Below are 19,023 nucleotides of genomic sequence, written 5' to 3' on the forward strand. Positions count from 1 at the left end.
GCACCCCCTAACCTCTTCTTAACAGTCATTGACTTGAAGGAACCAGTTACCCTGTAGAAAGTTCTCTATTCTGATTAGTCTGATTGCTTCCTAGTAGTTTAGGTAGCTTGTTTCACCTCTGTATTCCTGTAAATCAGAAGTGAGATCTAAGTGCTTTTTATTTTTTATTTTTTAATTTATTTATTTATGGCTGTGTTGGGTCTTCATTTCTGTGCGAGGGCTTTCTCCAGTTGTGGCAAGTGGGGGCCACTCTTCATTGCGGTGCGCGGGCCTTTCACTGTCGTGGCCTCTCTTGTTGCGGAGCACAGGCTCCAGATGCGCAAGCTCAGTAGTTGTGGCTCACGGGCCTAGATGCTCCACGGCATGTGGGATCTTCCCAGACCAGGGCTCGAACCCGTGTCCCCTGCATTAGCAGGCAGATTCTCAACCACTGCGCCACCAGGGAAGCCCCCTAAGTGCTTTATTAAAGTGGTTTCAAATTTTTTTTATCAAGAAAATTCACAAGTTGTTCTGGGTACTTTGTATTGCATCACATCAGGAAGCTGTCATGCACAGTGAGTTCTACCTAACAGATGTACAGCAAATGTCAGGAACAAGGTACACGGAACAAGAAAGGAGTCAAAGGCCAGATAAGATAGGGACGTTAAGAAGACACAATATAAGGTAGAATCAGATGGTGTGCTCCACAGGTCCATGAAAATAGTCAAATAATAGCATTCAGGATATAGACTGTTGACTGAAAGAAAAATGCACAATGTAAGAGCTGTGAGTTGAGTTTTATTCAGTGTCCTACTGAGGACTAGGAGACAGCCTCTCAGATGCTCTGAGGAACTGCTCCAAAGAGGTAGGGGGACAGGCCAATTATATATGTGACTTTGGCTAATAAGTATGTGCAATCCAGTATACATCTCAGTAGAAGGTTACTGCTAGTCAAGAGGAAGAGATACGCCAGTTAAGGATTTTAGTGCTTTTCTAAGTATGGGAGGATGCAAGAATCCAGAATCACAAAAAAAATTTCCTGAAATATATCTAACTAAGGGCCTGTTTTGCCTGTTCTCCTAAAGCACAGAGTGCCTCCTCCTGTTCTTTGTTCTGAATTCCTTTCAGGGTGTACTGTAGGTCAGCTATTGCAGTGGCTAACGACTTGATCCTTGTAGAACTGGAGGGTGGGCAATATTGTTTTACAATATTTTTTCAACAAACATGAGACTTGCATGGGATGAGTAATCAAATGATGTGATGACAGGAGGGTGATTGAAACTGAGCAGCAGGAAGATAAGATAGGATTTGGTTTGCTGCCTCAGCTTCAGCTACTTTTATCATCTTCATCCTAGAAAGAACTAATCAAGAAGGGGCCTGGATGAGAATTCTGTGGAGTATGAATGCCAACACTTACAAATAAATCCACAAGTAGAGAAAAGTCAGAGCATTTTCCTGGCAGTCTTCCCAAACAAAATTCATACCAATATGACCAGTAAATTGTACTGCATTTGACATTTTCTGAATTTATCATCAGGTATTCCCAGGAAACTTCTTGGTATTACAGGACTTGGAAAGTTTATCTTTTAGTAAAATCTCTAGACATATATACACTAATATGTATAAAATAGATAACTAATAAGAACCTGCTGTATAAAAATATAAAATAAACTTCAAAAAAAAAAAAAATCTCAGGCTTCCCTGGTGGCGCAGTGGTTAAGAATCCACCTGCCAATGAAGGGGACACGGGTTCGAGCCCTGGTCCGGGAAGATCCCCCATGCCACAGAGCAACTAGGCCCATGTGCCACAACTACTGAGCCTGCGCTCTAGAGCCCGCAAGCCACAACTATTGAGCCCGCATGCCACAACTACTGAAGCCCGCGCACCTAGAGCCCGTGCTCCACAAAAAGAGAAGCCACCGCAGTGAGAAGCCCATGCACCGCAGTGAAGAGTAGCTCCCGCTCGCCGCAACTAGAGAACGCAGGTGCGCAGCAACGAAGACCCAACGCAGCCAAAAATAAATGAATAAAAAATAATATAATTTTTTTAAAAAATCTCTAAATCATGGGAATTATTTGCCCATTTTCTTCATCTCTTTCTTAAGTATAATCATAAAGGAAAATGACAAATATTTATTTTATTTAGAAAAGTAGCCAATAAATTCTCTCTTAAATGACCAGAATGAGAATCTAATATTGTAGATTTTCACATAGAAACTTGCTGTTTCTCTGAATGTAAATGAAAAGTCTGTGTACTAGGAATCTAAGCTGCTGTTGCTTTTGAGCTTCCCCCCCGCCCCAACTTTATTGAGGTCACTGACAAATAAAATTGTAAAATATTTAAAGTTTTCAATGTGATGATTTGATATATGTATACATTGTGAAAGGATTCCCACAATCCAGTTAACACATCCATCACCTCACATATTTACCTTTTTTTTCTTTTCTTTTTTTTGGTGAGAACATTTAAGTTCTACTCTCTTAGTAAATTTCAATTGTACAATACAGTGTCATCAAGTATAGTCACCATTTTTGAACTTTAAAAACACATTAGTTTATCTGGTTTCAGCAATGGTGACTTTAAAAAAAATTTTTTTTAATACACGTTATTTTTTAAAGCAGTTTTAGGTTCACAGCAAAATGGTGCAGAAAATCCAGAGAGTTCCCATATACCTACTTCCCGCACACAGGCACAACTTTCCCCCACTGTCACCATCCCCCACTAGAGCAGTACATTTGTTACAACTGAACCCTAACATTAACATGTCATTATCACCCAAGTGTTGTATATTCTATGAGTTTTGACAAATGTATAATGACATGTACCCACCATTATAGTATCGTACAGAATAGTTTCACTGTCCTAAAAATCCCCTGTGTTCTGCCTATTTGTCCCTCCCTCTCCCCAACCCCTGGCAACCACTGATATTTTAAGTGTCTCCATAGTTTTGCCTTTTCCAGAGTGTCATATACTTGGAGTCATTCAGTATGTAGTTTTTTCGAGTACCATCTTTTACTCCCACTGTCGATGAAAATTCAATTAACTATTCAGTTAGTTGATATTCAATTAACTATCAAGATAAGAGGGGGGGGAAAAAGGAATTTTATTCAAGCTAAACTGAGGATTATAATCCAGGTAGCAGATTCTCAGAAAGCTCTGAGAACTTTTCCGCCTGTTACAAGTCTAAGGCACAGTCATACATTTTTGAGACAAAGGATTGTACATCAAAATGACAAACTGATATTTTACATAAATTCACCAAGCATACATAAACCAGGTGAGCAGCAAGTCACTGTGACCCCCTACAGAGCTGGGAAAGAAGGCTATTGTTTTAAGAAGTTACATTGCTAGCAGTCAGAACTTTGCAGTTGAGCAAGTGCTCCCATGTTTGATGAGCTCTGGTTAATGTGTAATGCAGATGCACAGCGCACATTAGGGAGGGAGGAGGCCCAAAGGGACACACAGAATTTTATGTTTAGTTTTTCTTGTCCTATCTTAAAATACAAGTTTCATTTCATCACCACCAACGATATACATTAGTGCCTCTTTCCCTACAGCCTCCCCAGATCATATTGTCCAAATTCTGTCTGTTGGCCAATTTGACGGATTGAAGATAGCGTTTCAGTGTAGTTTAAATTTTTCTTAGAATAAGGGAGGTTGAATGTCTTTTAACGTTTTTAAGGGCAATTTGTGTTTCTTTTCTGTAATTTACCCGTTCATGTGCTTTGCCCATTTAACCACTTTATCAATCTGATTTTAGAATATGTGCTGCTAAAACAAGCTTTGAAAGCTTTAAAAAAAAAAAAAAAAGATTCCTGGTGTCCTCCACACACATACTGAATCAGAAGGGCCCATATTTAGGCTCAATAACCCTCCTAGATTTAGAAGCCATTTACCTAGATCATCAAAACAAATTTGTCACTCTAAATATTTACAATAGTGTAAGGCTACATTACCTACAAAGTTAAATGGCTGCAACATATTGTGTATTAAAAAATTTTAACATTGTAAACATTAATATTTACCATAGAATTTAATATAACGTGGGGGAATGATATGGATGGCTCATGTTTCAAAAAGAAAAACTTGAACTGAGTTTTCTCAAACTCGAAGTAGGCAGCAGTTTAATATCAGGACTAATGGTAGAGAAAGGAATCAGAATACCAAATCGAGAAATGTTAATAAGCAACGGGAATTAATACAACATTGTAAAACAACAACACTTCAATTAAAAAAAAAAAAAAAGCAACGGAGTATTAGGTGGCCTTGTATAGACCCGGAACTGACCACTCTTTCTGAGCTTGCTTCTTACCCCTAAACTTTAACAAGATTGTTCGTTTTAGATAGACTCAAGAATTTACATTACTTATTTGGTTTCAGATTAAATTTCGGACTACACTGAAACTGGAAACTGGCTATCTGGAGAAGAAATGGTCCCAGATCACTCATAGGCCGGTGAACAAAATAAATACAATACCACAAACTTTCGTCTGCAAAACGAAGCAATGGGAAACACCTGGGTCAGTTCCCAGGCAGGAAGCGAGGAGGGGCGGTGTCACGCACAAGTGGGTGGGGCTAGCTCCGCAGTGGAGGAGGGTCTCTCCCGAGCGCCCGCTCCTCCTCCGTGACGTCACAGGTAGAGCCCGCCCCCAGCCGCCCAGGACTCCTGTTACAGCCACTGCTCGCTAGGGCCCCGGAAGCTGCCCCTCTCGGGGGTCATGATGGGTAGTAAGATGGCGTCTGCCAGCAGGGTCGTTCAGGTAAGGAGACTCGGTTGCCTTTCCGCGCCGTAGGCAGTAGAGATGGTATTGACTGTAGCACCGGCGCTGGGGAGGAAAGGCGGTGGTGGAGACTGCGCCGTGACCACGGCCCTGCGTAGGGCCAGCAGCGGCTTCCCGGGGTGTATGTGAGAATTGGACCTTGAGCTCGTTGGGTTGGGCAGTGAGCCGGGGACCGCAGCTGAGGGTTCGAGCCAGGTCGCGGGAGTGCATCTCAGCAGGTAGGCACATAGCTGTTCCGAAGTCCCTGGACTGCCCTCCACCGGGACCTCGTTAGCCTGTTAGGAGTCTGCAGGCTTGGCTGTCCTGGCAATATCCTGGCCAATCAGCGACCAGTATTGTCTGTGTTGTCGCGGGTTAGCCAATCGGAAGGAAGGCGGTAGCGGTGAGTGAAAGGAAGCGAACCCTGCGTCTGACCTGGCGTCCCTTCAAGGTCTTGGAAATGGCCAGAGAACTGGCCCCGAGGGCTGCGTCCTCGCGGAGGCGGGTTCTCCCCCACCAACCAGCGTCTCGTTACAGGCTGGATGGGGGAGAATGGAAAAAATACATATTTAAGTTTATCTGTAATATATGTCTTAGTGTTGGTTTCCTAAGCTTTTTTCCCCTGAATTTAGATTGGCGCTAGAGGAAATTTATTGTTAATTCACACATCAATTACTAGCTCCTGACAGCTTTTGTTTTTGCTTCTCCAACTGTGATCTCTAGCTTAAATAGGAGAGGTAAAATTGGTATTAAAAAAAAAAAAATTGGTATATAATGGGCCACAATCTCCACTTTTGTGGTTGCTTTACACGAGTTTTTTTCAACTCTTAAAGTGTATTATTGTACAATTAACTTTTAACTTTGACACGAGAAGTGCATTTCCCTTTGCACATCTCTTAAAAGACCTTTTCTTAAAGTTATTTCGCTCTGAAAGAGAATCCTAGATCCCAGTCTTTGCTCCCATTGCAACGAATGATCCTCACTTATTCATTCAACGGGTAGTTATTCAGCGTTAAAGATGCTGTGAGGACAGAACATCCGACAAAGGAATGGTATCCATAATAGATAATTATATATATCCATAATATATAGCCCAATTTTTAAAATGGGTAAGAAAAACTTGATATTGCACAAAGCAAGATATTCAAATGAGCACTAAGCCAATGAAAAGATACTCAACATCATTACTTGCCAGGAAAATGCAAATTAAAACCAGGAAGTACTACCACACCCACCAAAATTATTTTAAAAAACTGACAATACCAAGTGGTGATGAGAACATGAAGCACCTGAAACTCTCATACAATGCTGGTGGGAATATAAAATGGTACAGTCGCTTTGGAAAACTTTTGTGGGCCTCTAATACTAGTTAAACATACCTACCCTGTGTCCAAGCAGTTTTTCTCATAGGTTTATATCCCAGAGAAATGAGTGCATATACCTATTTAAAAAACTATATAAAAATGTTCATAGTTGTTTTATTAATAATAACCCCTAGGGCTTCCCTGGTGGCGCAGTGGTTGGGAGTCCACCTGCTAATGCAGGGGACATGGGTTCGAGCCCTGGTCTGGGAAGATCCCACATTAAAAAAAAAAAAAAAAAAAAAAAAAAAAAAATAATAACCCCTAAACCAGAAATTATCCAAATGTCCATTAGCAAGAAAAGGTGTGGTAGATTTGTTAAAATGGAACAGTACCCAGCAATAATAAAGAACTCACTATTGATATATGCAACAACAAAAAAAAAGATGCTGTGAGGTATACAGTAAGAAATGGTCTGTCTCCTTTTAACAAAGCTGCAAAGACTTGTATTCAGGTTCATAATACAAAGCAGTATGTGCTGACATTATGTAATAATTACATGTTAACATTAGCAAAATGTATTGAGTACTTCTGTGCCAGGCCTATACTCAGTGCGGAGACTGCAGTGCCAACAAGACAATACATGGTGCCTCCACAGAGCTTAGAACTTGGCTGTTGATTGGTGTCTTGAAGAAAGAGTAGTATTTCAACAGGCTGGCACAAACTGATAGGAATTCACAAAGCATAGTGTCACCATTAAGTAGAGGGATTTGGCTGGACCACAGGGTATTCAAAAGTAATTTTAGAAGAGTAATTTATAGGTGTTCATTAAATGCCTGCTAAATGCCAAGCAGGGGCTTCCCTGGTGGTGCAGTGGCTAAGAATCCGCCTGCCAGTGCAGGGGACACAGGTTCAAGCCCTGGTCCAGGGAGATCCCACATGCTGCGGAGCAACTGAGCCCGTGCACCACAACTACTGATCCCACGTGCCACAACTACTGAAGCCTGTGCGCCTAGAGCCCGTGCTCCACAACAAGAGAAGCCACCGCAATGAGAAGCCCGTGCACCACAACGAAGAGTAGCCCCCACTCAACACAACTAGAGAAAGCCCGCGTGCAGCAACGAAGACCCAACGCAGCCAAAAATAAATGCATAAATAAATAAATTTATTTAAAAATAATAATAATAAAATAAATGCCAAGCAGTATATATTTGATATGTTTGGGATGATGCAATAGTAGAAAGGAGATAGTTAATCATTTAGGAAATTGTTTGGCTGCATGAGACACAGGGGAAGAAGATAAGTGGTTGGATTAATTCAGGGTTTGAGCTTTACAGGTGAGGTGAAAGTAAACCTCCAGCAAGGCAGTTGAGAGTGCTAAGAGATTTTTGAATGGACTGTAGGTTCTAGGCTAGATGAGAAAGGAAGTAAAGTCAGGATGGAACCAATTGACTGGGAGAAAAGGGAACGATAAAGGAAATGAAGGGCTTGCTGGAACTGATGGTGGGAAATAACAGAGAAGAGAGTTGTAAGTTAAAAGGTTGTAGTTGAGTTTAGATTTTAGATTAAGAGTTTAGGGATGGTACAGTTCTGAACTCAGTAAAGAATTAAGAGTAGGGCTTCCCTGCTGGCGCAGTGGTTGAGAATCCGCCTGCAAATGCAGGGGACACGGGTTCGATCCCTGGTCCGGGAAGATCCCACATGCCACGGAGCAACAGAGCCCATGTGCCACAACTACTGAGCCTGTGCTCTAGAGCCAGTGCGCCACAACTACCGAACCTGCGTGCTGCAACTACTGAAGCCCGTGTGCCTAGAGCCCGTGCTCTGCAACAAGAGAAGCCACCACAGTGAGAAGCCCATGCACTGCAACGAAGAGTAGCCCCCGCTCACCGCAACTAGAGAAAGCTCACAAGAGCAGTAACGAAGACCCAAAGCATCCAAAAATAAATAAATAAAATAAATAAATTTATTTAAAAAAAAAAGAAGAGTAAAAGAAAAGAACCTTTCAGGAATAGATGCTAAACTGGAAAGAATATAAAGGTCAATAGGCAACTTGGAAGTTTTGCTAAAGGAAATAGTGGAGGAAAGGAGAAAAATGATTTTTTTTAAAAGTCACAGATAATGAATGAGGCCTACGCAGGTCCCAACCTGTCCGTGGTTTGGGGTTGCTATCTGCCTCATAAAGCAAAGTAGAGGGTTTGTCTTCTGGGAAGACAAGAGTTGTCTTCTCCTCTAAAAAAGCCTCTTACATAGTTGGCTTTGGCATCTTCCAGGAATAGTAGGGCAGGGATTGAGGCCTCATGAGGCTCGGTTTTCAGTTGAGGTAGAGAGAGGAGATGGTGGTTATAACCAGAAAGTCCAGAGTGGAGTGTTACCTCCAGAACTCGTCACTGTTAACTCTGCCTGGGCTTCATGAATCATAGAAGTGGATTCCTTAATAGAATAATAGTTTCCAAAAGAAATCACTGATAATGAAAAAAGATGAAAGGGATTCAGAGAAAATCATAGAAGTAGATAAAGACAAGACGATGCAACTTTTGTATAATAAGTAGTCTCTGAAAAAGTGAAAGTAGATAGAGTTGACCAAGTCTCAAAACCTATAATTTAATAAAACTTTCCTGATACAAAAGAAGACTTAAAGTTTTACCTTGTAGTTGAGAGATTTGATCCAGTATGTTTGATTAATGAGTATATTCTAGTAAAATCATTAAATTTTAAAGAAAAAATTATTTGGTGATCCAAGCGACACGACCAAGCACTTAAAAGAGAATGGAAGTTATCAGAGTTTTCAACAATAATACTTCATTAAGGAAAACATGTGGATAACATATTTAAGGTAGTTAAAGAAAATGTGAACCAAAGCTTTATCTAGCTACATTGACCTTCAAGTGTAAAGGCCACAAACTCTTCTAAACCTTTAATAACTCAGGGAATATTGTTCCCTGAAGCTCTTCTTACAGCTCTCACAGAGAATGAGCTTCAGACAACTAAGAAATACTTATTTGTACTTGTGGCTGTTTTAATATAGGAACTGGGTATAAGCACTGAATGTATTTAACTATAGAACTAAGACTAAATGATGCAGATAAGGGAGAAAGACTTGTTGGTAATATTATTTTTTTTGACAGTATAGATCTAATAAAACTTTTAAAATGGAGGGAATAAGGGGAAGAGTATACAGAAGGTAGAATAAACTTGCTAATTGCCTCTGGTTATTAAATGGTAGTAAAAGATGGGGAGGGAAGGCAGAGAAGAGATTACCATCAACTCCTTTCATTCTTTCTCATAGTAGTGAACCAATAGATAGTATCTCAGAAATGGGCAACTAAGAGTATTATCTAAAGGTAGCAACATAACATAAACATTATACAAAAGTACAAATCTTTCCAAATACCAAAAAACAGAACAACAAACCCCACAAATGAAAGCAAAGAAAAAGATCGTATGACAAAAGACTTTATATTTAAATAATCATATAATGATATGACAGAAAATACACCAAACTTGTGAGTTATATCTATAAATTTAAATGGTCTAACTGCCCTTTTAAAAGTATTCTCAGATTGGCCAACAAATGAATATTCAATGCTATGCTATATATGAGACACAGCTAAAACTAAGAGACTTAGAAAGGTAGAAATAACAGGATAGTCAACTGATCTTTGACAAAGAAGCAAAGGCAATACAATAGAGAAAAGACAGTCTTTTCAATAAATGGTGCTGGAACAACTAGACATCCACTTGCAAAACATGAATCTAGACACCAACCTTATACCCTTCACAAAAATTAACTCAGAATGGATCATAGGCCTATATGTAAAGTGGAAAACTATAAAACTTCTAGAAGTTAACAGAGAAGAAAACTTAGATGATCTTGGGTTTGGCAGTGACTTCTTAAATACAACACCAAATGCACAATCCATGAAAGAAATAATTGATAAACTGGATGTCATTAAAATTAAAAACTTTTGGTCTGCAAAAGACACTGAAGAGAATGAGAAGACAAGCCACAGATTGGGAGAAAATATTTGCAAAAAGAATATCTAATAAAGGATGTTATTCAAGATATATAAAGAACTCTTAAAAGTTGCCTGGTGGCACAGTGGTTAAGAATCCGCCTGCCAATGCAGGGGACACGGGTTCGAGCCCTGGTCTGGGAAGATTCCATATGCCATGGAGGAGCTAAGCCCGTGCACCACAGCTACTGAGCCTGCGCTCTAGAGCCCACGAACCACAACTACTGAAGCTCATACTCCCTAGAGCACGTGCTCCTCAACAAGAGAAGCCACCGCAATGAGGAGCCCACGCTCACCTGCAACTAGAGGAAGCCCGCTCACAGCAACAAGGGCCCAACACAGCCAAAAATAATAAATAAATTTATAAAAAAAAAAAAAAGTCAACAATAAAAACAGCCTGACTAAGAAATGGGCAAAAGAGCTGAACAAACACCTCATCAAAGAAGATATACAGATGACAATCATATGAAAAGATGTTCAACATCATAGTCATTAGGGAATTAATTTCAAATTAAAACAACAGTAAGACACCTCTATATACGTATTAGAATGGCTGAAACCCAGAATACTAACACCACCAAATGCTGACAAGGAAGTGGAGCAATGGGAACTCTCATTCACTGCTGTTGAGAATGCAAAGTGCTACAGCCACTTCGGAAGGCAGTTTGGCAGTTTCTTACACAACTAAACATGCTTTTACCATATGGTTGAACAGTCACACTTTTACCCAAATGAATTGAAAACTTATGTCCAAACAAAAACCTGCACATGGATGTTTATAGCAGCTTCATTTATAATTGCCAAAACTTGGAAACAACCAAGATGTCTTTCAGTAGGTGAATGGATAAATAAACTGTGGTACATCCAAACAATGTAATATTATTCAATACAATATTATATTATTGTAATATTATATTATTATATAATTATATATTTGTATATTATACAAATATAATTTGTAATGTTATTTCCAAAAGAAATAAGCTACCAAGCCAGGAAAAAACATGGAAGAAACATACATGCGTCTTACTAAATGAAAGAAGCCAATCTGAAAAGGCTACATGCTGTATGATTCCATCTGCATGACGTTCTGGAAAAGGCAAAACTATGGAGACAGTAAACAGATCAGTGGTTGCCAGAGATTGGGGAATGAAGGGATGAGTAGGCAGAACACAGAAGATGCTATAATAGTGAATATGTCATTGTACATTTGTCAAAACCCTTAGAATGTACAACACCAAGAATGAACTCTAATGTAAAACTTTGGGTGATAATGACATGTTAATATAGTTTCATCATTTGTAACAAATAGAATACTCTGGTGGGAGATGTCCATAGTGAGGAAGGCTGGGGGGGTGGGGTGAGTGGGGGGGTGCCCAGTGGTATATGAGAACTGGAAGAAGATTGGAAACGACTCAAATTAACAACCCAAATTAACAGGGGCTGGTTGAATAAACTCATGGCATTTATCATGACTTCCTACTGATTCCCTCAGATTCCAGTCTTAACACTACAGTATTCTTCCTTGCCTTCCCTCATCCCATATTTGTATTTTCTTTCTCTCACAGGGAAATCCCTGCCTTCCCCAACCATCAATATATGTATATACTCATTTGCTTAGTCCTACAATATATACAAAATGTATAGCTATATCTATACAACCAACCTACTAAGTAAAAAGTTAAAGATTTCTTTGTATTTCTTTTTGTCTTTAGACTGAAGGTATATAGTCCAAGCACTATGAAAGTTATTTGGATTAGCTTTTTTTTCCTTAGTTATAAGCTGCTCAACTAATTGACAGACTTGTTTCTCTTTGTATTTACATTTAGAGTTTTAAAAAGACAATTTTGAGATAGGAAAATTTGAGCATAGCTAAATAATAGATGATATTAAAGAATTATTTTTGTTAAGTGTGGGAAAAGTATTGGGATTATGGTTTAACCAAAATCCTTTTCTGTTAGTGATACATGTAGATGGTATTAACAGATGAGATGAGATGACTGGGATTTGTTTAATGGGGGAAGGGTTGATGAAATAAGATTGATTACTGTTGAAATTGTGTGATGTGTTTATCAGGGTTTATTTTACTACTCTTTCTACTTTTATGTATTTTTAAAATTTTCTCTTAAAAAGGGGGGATACCAAACTGTGGGAATTTAATCTATGTGGGCATATTACCATATTTTTAGGTGTACAAAAGCAATGTTGAAATGGCTTCTTTCTCTCTGGTGTATGTACATTTGTTTAAGTGTGTATATACATACTTACATACCTATACAGTTAGCCCTTACTTACAAATGGTCTGTTCACTCATTTGTCAAATGTTTGCTGAGCATTTACTACGTACTGACTACTGCTGCAGAAGTACTTAATTTTCCATCTCTGCCTTTCCAGGAGCTTTGCTCTCCTGTAATCATTGGCTCATTTACTGTCCTCTACACAATATTCTTAAGATGTTCAGGTTGCTGTGGAAACACAGGAGGAGTTTTTAAATCAGATTTAGGAATCGGGAATCTTCTTAGAGAGGAGTGACAGTTGAGCTGTTTTCAAAGATAAGCAGTCAGATGAAAGTGGAGGCATGGAAGCGGGGTGGGACCTGGGAGAGATTTCGTGGCAGAGCACACAAGCTGTAGATTGAATGGGGATGGAAATGGTATGAGGAGTTAGGGAAATGAAAAGTACTTCAGAATACCTGGAGTGAAAAGTACAGTGGTGGGGAATGAGGCTAGAGAGGTAGGGAGAGGCCTGATCATGATGGGCCTGTGTGTGCCAAATGCGAGTTTGAAGTTTATCCTGAAAAGCTTAGGACTATAGGAAGGAAAGAACACTCTTTCAAGAAGCCTGGCTATGAAAAGAAACAGGTAGTAGATGGAGTGAGAAGGTTTGTTTTTTAACACGAAAGATGTGAACATTCTTTTATGCTTAGGGAGACAACTATCTTCCAGCATTTTCTCACAGCAGCAGAATTATGGTGGTTAGTTTTCAGACCCATCCCTACAAGCCTATTTTCTTCTGTACTCGTATAAAATGTGTAATGTGTAGTACATATATACAAATATATTGCAGATAAACACACACCTGTCTCACTAGTAACACAGCAACTTATAGATTACGTTAGTAAAAAATAGTGCTCTGTTTATTAGAGCCTCAGCATTTTATATATATTCAGATTTCATACTGAAAGTTCTGCTTAAGCGCCTCTGTAGCATTAACTGGAATTTTAGGGATAATACATTAATACTCTTCAAATATCTTATTAAAAACAGTGTTCTAAATACATGTATTTCTATGGGTATAGGAAAAAGGCTGAAGTCAAGGGCTATCAAATGTTTAAATCTGTTTTATGTGGGTTTTGGCTTATAGATGGTGTTTTCTTCTTTGTGCTTTTCTGTGTTTTTTCCAGATTTTTTACACAGAACATGTGTTACTTTTGTAGTCAGAAAAAGTATTTTATTGATTACGTAATTTTCAATATGCTTTTTATCCTATTCTAAACCACTAGGTATTAACATAGTAGAGAAACAACACTCAGTACAAGTCAGGAAACTTCCAGTTCTTACCAATCAGCAGGGTGATTTAGAACTCATGCAACATAAAATCCTTGTCACCTTATAGGGTTGTTTTGAGGTCAGTAGGCAGTACAGTAAAATATCTTGTGATGTATAAAGTACAAAGTTCTTATGAATATCAGATAAGATAATAGTTCATAGACTAGCTATCCTTGTTGGGAAAGAGTAAAATTTAAAATAGTAAAATTTAAAGTTGCTGTCAGGTACTCAGTTATTTAACAAAGGCATCTGCTTGTAGGGTTCATTAGATTATTTCTTATGTAGTAAATGAGGTTATTTTAGTGCTTCATTTCTTTTTCATGCATTTTATTTTTCCTTTAGGTAGTCAAGCCACATACTCCATTAATAAGGTTCCCTGACAGAAGAGACAATCCTAAACCCCATGGTAAGCTGTAGTTTATTTATACTAAAAAAATATGTACATGCAGATTTATACATGAATATTCTATTATACACAATATTTCTTATTTTAGAATCAGGTAGACAATGGTAGCGTAGATCACAATGGTACGTTAGGTTGCATTAACTAACTTTCTATTACCTCCTTGTAAAAAAGTAGTAACTTGACAGTAGATATTTCTGAATTTTTAATGATACTGTGTTTATATATGGGAATTTTTGTTCCACCTTCTGTCCTTCAGAAGAATCTCCCATGCTTATATTTGCAGAGATTATGATGAATAACCACCATTCCTATATTTCTCTCCCAGCTAACCTTCTTTTCTTTCATTCACTGATTTATCTGTTCATTCAGGCAGTAAATATTTCTTGGATTGCCTTAGAACTTAGCAATCATTGCCTATTAAAGTAACTGAAGATTCTGAACAAGTTCTGTTTTTCTCTTACTGCTCTGTCACTGTCTTTAATTATAAGATACTTGACCTTTAATTCAGGGAGAATTTTAACAAATTTTGTATGGATATTTTTAACTTATTGTAACTCTTGAAAAATTAAGATATAGGTGACAAACAAGTATGGAGAAAACAAATCTCATCTGCATTTACCAACTTTCTTATTCTCCATTGTATGGTATTACCTGTAATCTCTGCCATATGACAAAATTTAAGTAATGTAAGTTATCCATACGGGTTGAACTCCACTACCTAGAAATTTCATTATTTTATGAACTTATTCTTCAATTTAGTAATTCATTCACTTAAAACTACCTCATTTGCTTTAAAAAGAACTTTATGAAACTATATTATGAAACTATATATAGCTACCCAACTAAGTTACTCTATAATACTTAGCTCTTGGATTGTAATACTTATCATTTTAAGAATAACTTGATTATTTAATGATAGATAATTCAAAATAGCATTTTAAGACACTGAACAATTCCTCTATTTTTTTTTTTTTTTTAATTTCAGTGTCAGAAGTTCTGAGATCAGCAGGACTACCATCTCACTCTTCTTCAATTTCACAGCATTCTAAGGGAAGTAAATCGCCAGACTGGCTGATGCATCAGGGCCCACCAGACACTGCAGAGATAATAAAAACTTTACCTCAGAAGTACAGAAGGAAACCTGTATCTCAAGAAGAAATTGAATTTATCCAAGTACGTTGTTGCTCTTTATCCCAATACTGTGGAAAACACCTTATCGTTATTGGCTTTGGAGTTTCATATTGCTGATTTCCATGTTCTTCCCATTGTCTTGTCAAGGTGTGTCCATAGCTAAGACAGGGATGGTCATGTAGGCCTGGACTATGAGAAATAAATGATGTTCGAGCCCTCAGTAAATGTGCATGAAGGAATATATGTGTAGAAGTATAGTATGGTAAATAGCAAAATACATACACCCCATGGAAAAAAGCGCTTTAGGGTCCTCATTAATTTTTTTTAAATTAATTTATTTTTGGCTGCGTTGGGTCTTCGTTGCTGTGCACGGGCTTTCTCTAGTTGCGGCGAGCAGGGGCTACTCTTTGTTGCGGTGCGTGGGCTTCTCATTGCGGTGGCTTCTCTTGTTGCGGAGCACGGGCTCTAGGCGCGCAGGCTTCAGTAGTTACGGCGCATGGACTCCGTAGTTGTGGCTTGCGGGCTCTAGAGCACAGGCTGAGCAGTCGTGGTGCATGGGCTTAGTTGCTTTGCAGCATGTGTGATCTTCCCGGACCAGGGCTCGGACCTGTGTCCCCTGCATCGGCAGGCAGATTCTTAACCACTGCGCCTCCAGGGAAGCCCCCTCATTGATTTTTTAGAGTGTAAAGGACCAAGAAATTTGAGGACCATTGATCTACATCAACCTTGAGTCCCCTTCAGATCTGAAATTCTTTATAACATTGATAGGAGTGCCCAAAAGCTATGAAAAATCTGAAATTGTTTTTAAAACCTAAAGATCATTGGCTTAAAATGTTTCAAATTTGTATAGTGGCCATGAAAACATTTCTTTGTAAATGAAACACCTAATCTTATTGCTTTATTTCTTCCTTTTCAGCGTGGAGGTCCAGAATAATCACTGACAATGTGGCTGCTGTTTGTTTAATCAGACAAAGAAGAGTCTTTACAATGAAGGACTTCCAGAATGACAAATGAGAAATTGTACATTAAACAACTTTAATAAAATTTCTGTAAAAAAAAAAAAAAGAAGTATAGAAAATTTAGATGGACACTTGTATCTCCTAATTTATGTATCTTGGTCAGCTTCTCCACAAGCTTACCTGATTGTTTATATACTTTATACTTATTAAAGTATACATTTTTAAATGTTAGCCTATTAATTTACTCAAATAATCAAATTATCAAGCATTACAGTGTTGAACTATTAAAAGTACACAATGTCTAGTGAACAATCATAGGTTTACCATAATTTCACTTCTCTTTCAGTTTCTGTTTAAACGTGGAAAGAATATATCCGGCAGAATTGCAGCTTTCTGGAAGTAATTTTCCTGGAATTGGATAAGGATCAGTGAAATAATGACTCCATTATTTGTTCTTAATTCTCTCAGTGTTTTTGCATTCACAAAGTGACTGGAGAATAACTGGCTCAATAAGCATATCGTACTCTAAATAATAAAAATACAGCCATGGTAAAACAGATGACTTTGTGGTATTAAGACTAGGGAGTTAACACAAAAGATTATGTAACCTGTGTTCAGAAAAAAATGTCACTGTATAAAATGGAAAATAAGAGATCAGAATGAATATAGCATAGGAATAACATTTGACCAGAAAATTTAAGTTATTATGTTTTTAGGGGTGTTAAGAAAGTCTTGTTCTTTGGTTTATTTTACTGTTTTGATTGTGATCATGTGTACAAATCCTGATAATCATAAACTTTCTCAAACTTCATTGTCCGAAAGCCTCATAAAATCAACCTATTCACCTTATTAAGGCAATTTACAGAATTTTAATAGGCTCTTCCTGTGCCAAGGGTATGTATGATTGTGAAAGTAAAGCCTCACAAAGTGAAATAAATTCTCTTCTATACCTTTAATGATTTCTAGACTATGTGTTAAAGAAGTCATCCCTAACAGTAAGGGTAACTCATGAGTAATTGACACAGTAGAATTGTTGAGTACGTTTTTGTATTTGCCCAGTTGAGTATGGATTAATCTTTATACTTTTTTTTCTTTTTTACTATTTCAGAGTTGATCTGCTTTTCGTGTAAATTCTGTATTGTGGCCTAGTATAAATGTTGCCCAACTCGAATGTGAAATAGGAGTTTGGTGCTAGCAATGAGCTATTCTGGTAACTCATGAGAAATACATGACTCATGATTTCTTTTTTATTATTTCAAAAATATACTTGGAAAAATTTCTTTAAAAACTAGCACTATTCCCTTTTTTCTCCTTAGCTTTCTCATTTCAGTAAAAGGAAGCCCAAGGCAATTTTTTTGCTCTCAGAAACAGAGTACGTGCAGGAAATGAAGAGTGGCTTGAGTAATGCCGTGGGCCAGCAGTTAGAAACCCCAATACTGGAACCGTCTGAGGACCACCTTTACTATAGCTGCTGCCATGAAAGTTCCAATGAAAAAATATATCACCTTTACAGAATTTATGACTAGAGGTATGGCAAAAGGATGTTAGTGGGAATTGCTGTCATAGGATGAGCTCCCAAGGAGGATGGTGTCATAGAAAGAATTTGGGCTTGACTTATCGAGTAAATAGCTTGTGTTTTCATTTAGGAGTTAAACACTTATGTATCTGTAACCGTTAGCAAATTGCTCAGTTTGTCCAACTTGGAGTTTTTTCTCCAGTACTATACAGTGTGATAGGCAGGATCAAATCAGTGTATTGTCTACTACACTGTAACAAATCACCCCCAGAGTTAGTGGCTGAAAATAACACTCACTTAATAGCTCATGGTTTCTCTGGGTCAGGAATTCTGGGGCAGCTTGGCTGGGCAGTTCTGCTCAGTGTTTCTCATGAGGTTGCAATCAATGCCACCTGGGGCTGCAGTTATCTGAAGGTTTCACTGGGGCTGGACCATCCATCTCCAAGATAGCTCACTCACATAGCTGGCAGGTTGATGCTGGCTGTTGGCAGGAGGCCTCAGTTCCCCTCCACCTAGGCCTCTCTACAGGGCTGCCTGAATGAATTCATGACATGATGGCTGACTTCCCCCAGAGCAAATGATCCAAGTGTACAGGCAGAAGCAGCAATACCTCTTTATGATCTAAACTCAAGTTATACACATTCATTTCTGCAATACTCTATTAGTCACACAGAACAGCCTGTTTCATTGTGTGAGGAAACTACACAAGTGCATTAATACCAGAAGGCAAGAATCATTAGGGCCATCTTGGAAGCTGGCTACTACTGGTGTGTGAAAGCGCTTTCTTAATTGTAAATGCTATACAGATGCTGAATGGTATATTTATACAGTGCCCTAATGAACCCAGAATATCACTTAAACATTGCCTTTGTTACCCTATTTAAAATGTCCCAATATAGGAATTTACTTGTCAGCAGCATGGTATAATGTGATTATCAATTCATATGCCATGGCACACTTGGGAACCTCAAGCCTCAAATTTAGCTCACTATTTAGCTTGTTTCTACTACAAGTGAGGTTAGATTACTGTTAACAGTGATGTCTTTTAGAAGGAACGATGACCTAAGTCATGTGACACCACATATCACTAGGTATGACTTGCCACAATTAAGAGATATAAGTGGTAGAAATGGTATGTTTTCTGCAACATAGGAGAATTTTGCTTAATGAATATATCAACGCTCAATAAAGACCCAAGTAGTGACAAAGATCTGGAAGGTGACCAGTAATAGTTATGTGATGGCTAATATAAACTGCACAGTCAGTATCCTTAGGGTTTCTGACGTGTGCAGTCATTTAAGCCTTACAGCAACCCAGTGAGTAGGTCCTATTACAGAAGAAACTAGCAACAGAAATGTTAAATAATTTGCCCAAATCATAAACCTAGTAAATGAATAGTGGTGGGG

The 19,023-nt window shown here is 38.3% G+C and overlaps 1 protein-coding gene across 1 annotated transcript; it reads left to right on the forward strand.

The window, feature by feature from the left end:
- Nucleotides 1-4,626: 4,626 nt before the first annotated feature.
- Nucleotides 4,627-17,057, forward strand: KGD4 (alpha-ketoglutarate dehydrogenase subunit 4). The gene is made up of 4 exons (XM_068533249.1): nt 4,627-4,740; nt 13,948-14,011; nt 14,997-15,184; nt 16,059-17,057. The coding sequence occupies exons 1-4, from the start codon at nt 4,699-4,701 to the stop codon at nt 16,074-16,076; spliced, it is 312 nt and encodes a 103-aa protein (XP_068389350.1). The 5' UTR covers nt 4,627-4,698; the 3' UTR covers nt 16,077-17,057.
- The last annotated feature ends 1,966 nt before the right edge of the window (nt 17,058-19,023 follow it).

This window comes from Eschrichtius robustus, chromosome 2 (genome assembly GCF_028021215.1).
Source record: "Eschrichtius robustus isolate mEscRob2 chromosome 2, mEscRob2.pri, whole genome shotgun sequence".
Classification (NCBI taxonomy): domain Eukaryota; kingdom Metazoa; phylum Chordata; class Mammalia; order Artiodactyla; family Eschrichtiidae; genus Eschrichtius; species Eschrichtius robustus.

What these genes read in the sequence shown, in the direction of transcription:
- KGD4 (XM_068533249.1), top strand. Translation starts at nt 4,699, where the DNA reads ATGATGGGTAGTAAGATGGCGTCTGCCAGCAGGGTCGTTCAG. An exon ending in CTGCCAGCAGGGTCGTTCAG is followed by an intron (nt 4,741 to 13,947) that starts GTAAGGAGACTC and finishes TTTTTCCTTTAG; the next exon opens with GTAGTCAAGCCACATACTCC. An exon ending in AGACAATCCTAAACCCCATG is followed by an intron (nt 14,012 to 14,996) that starts GTAAGCTGTAGT and finishes TTTTAATTTCAG; the next exon opens with TGTCAGAAGTTCTGAGATCA.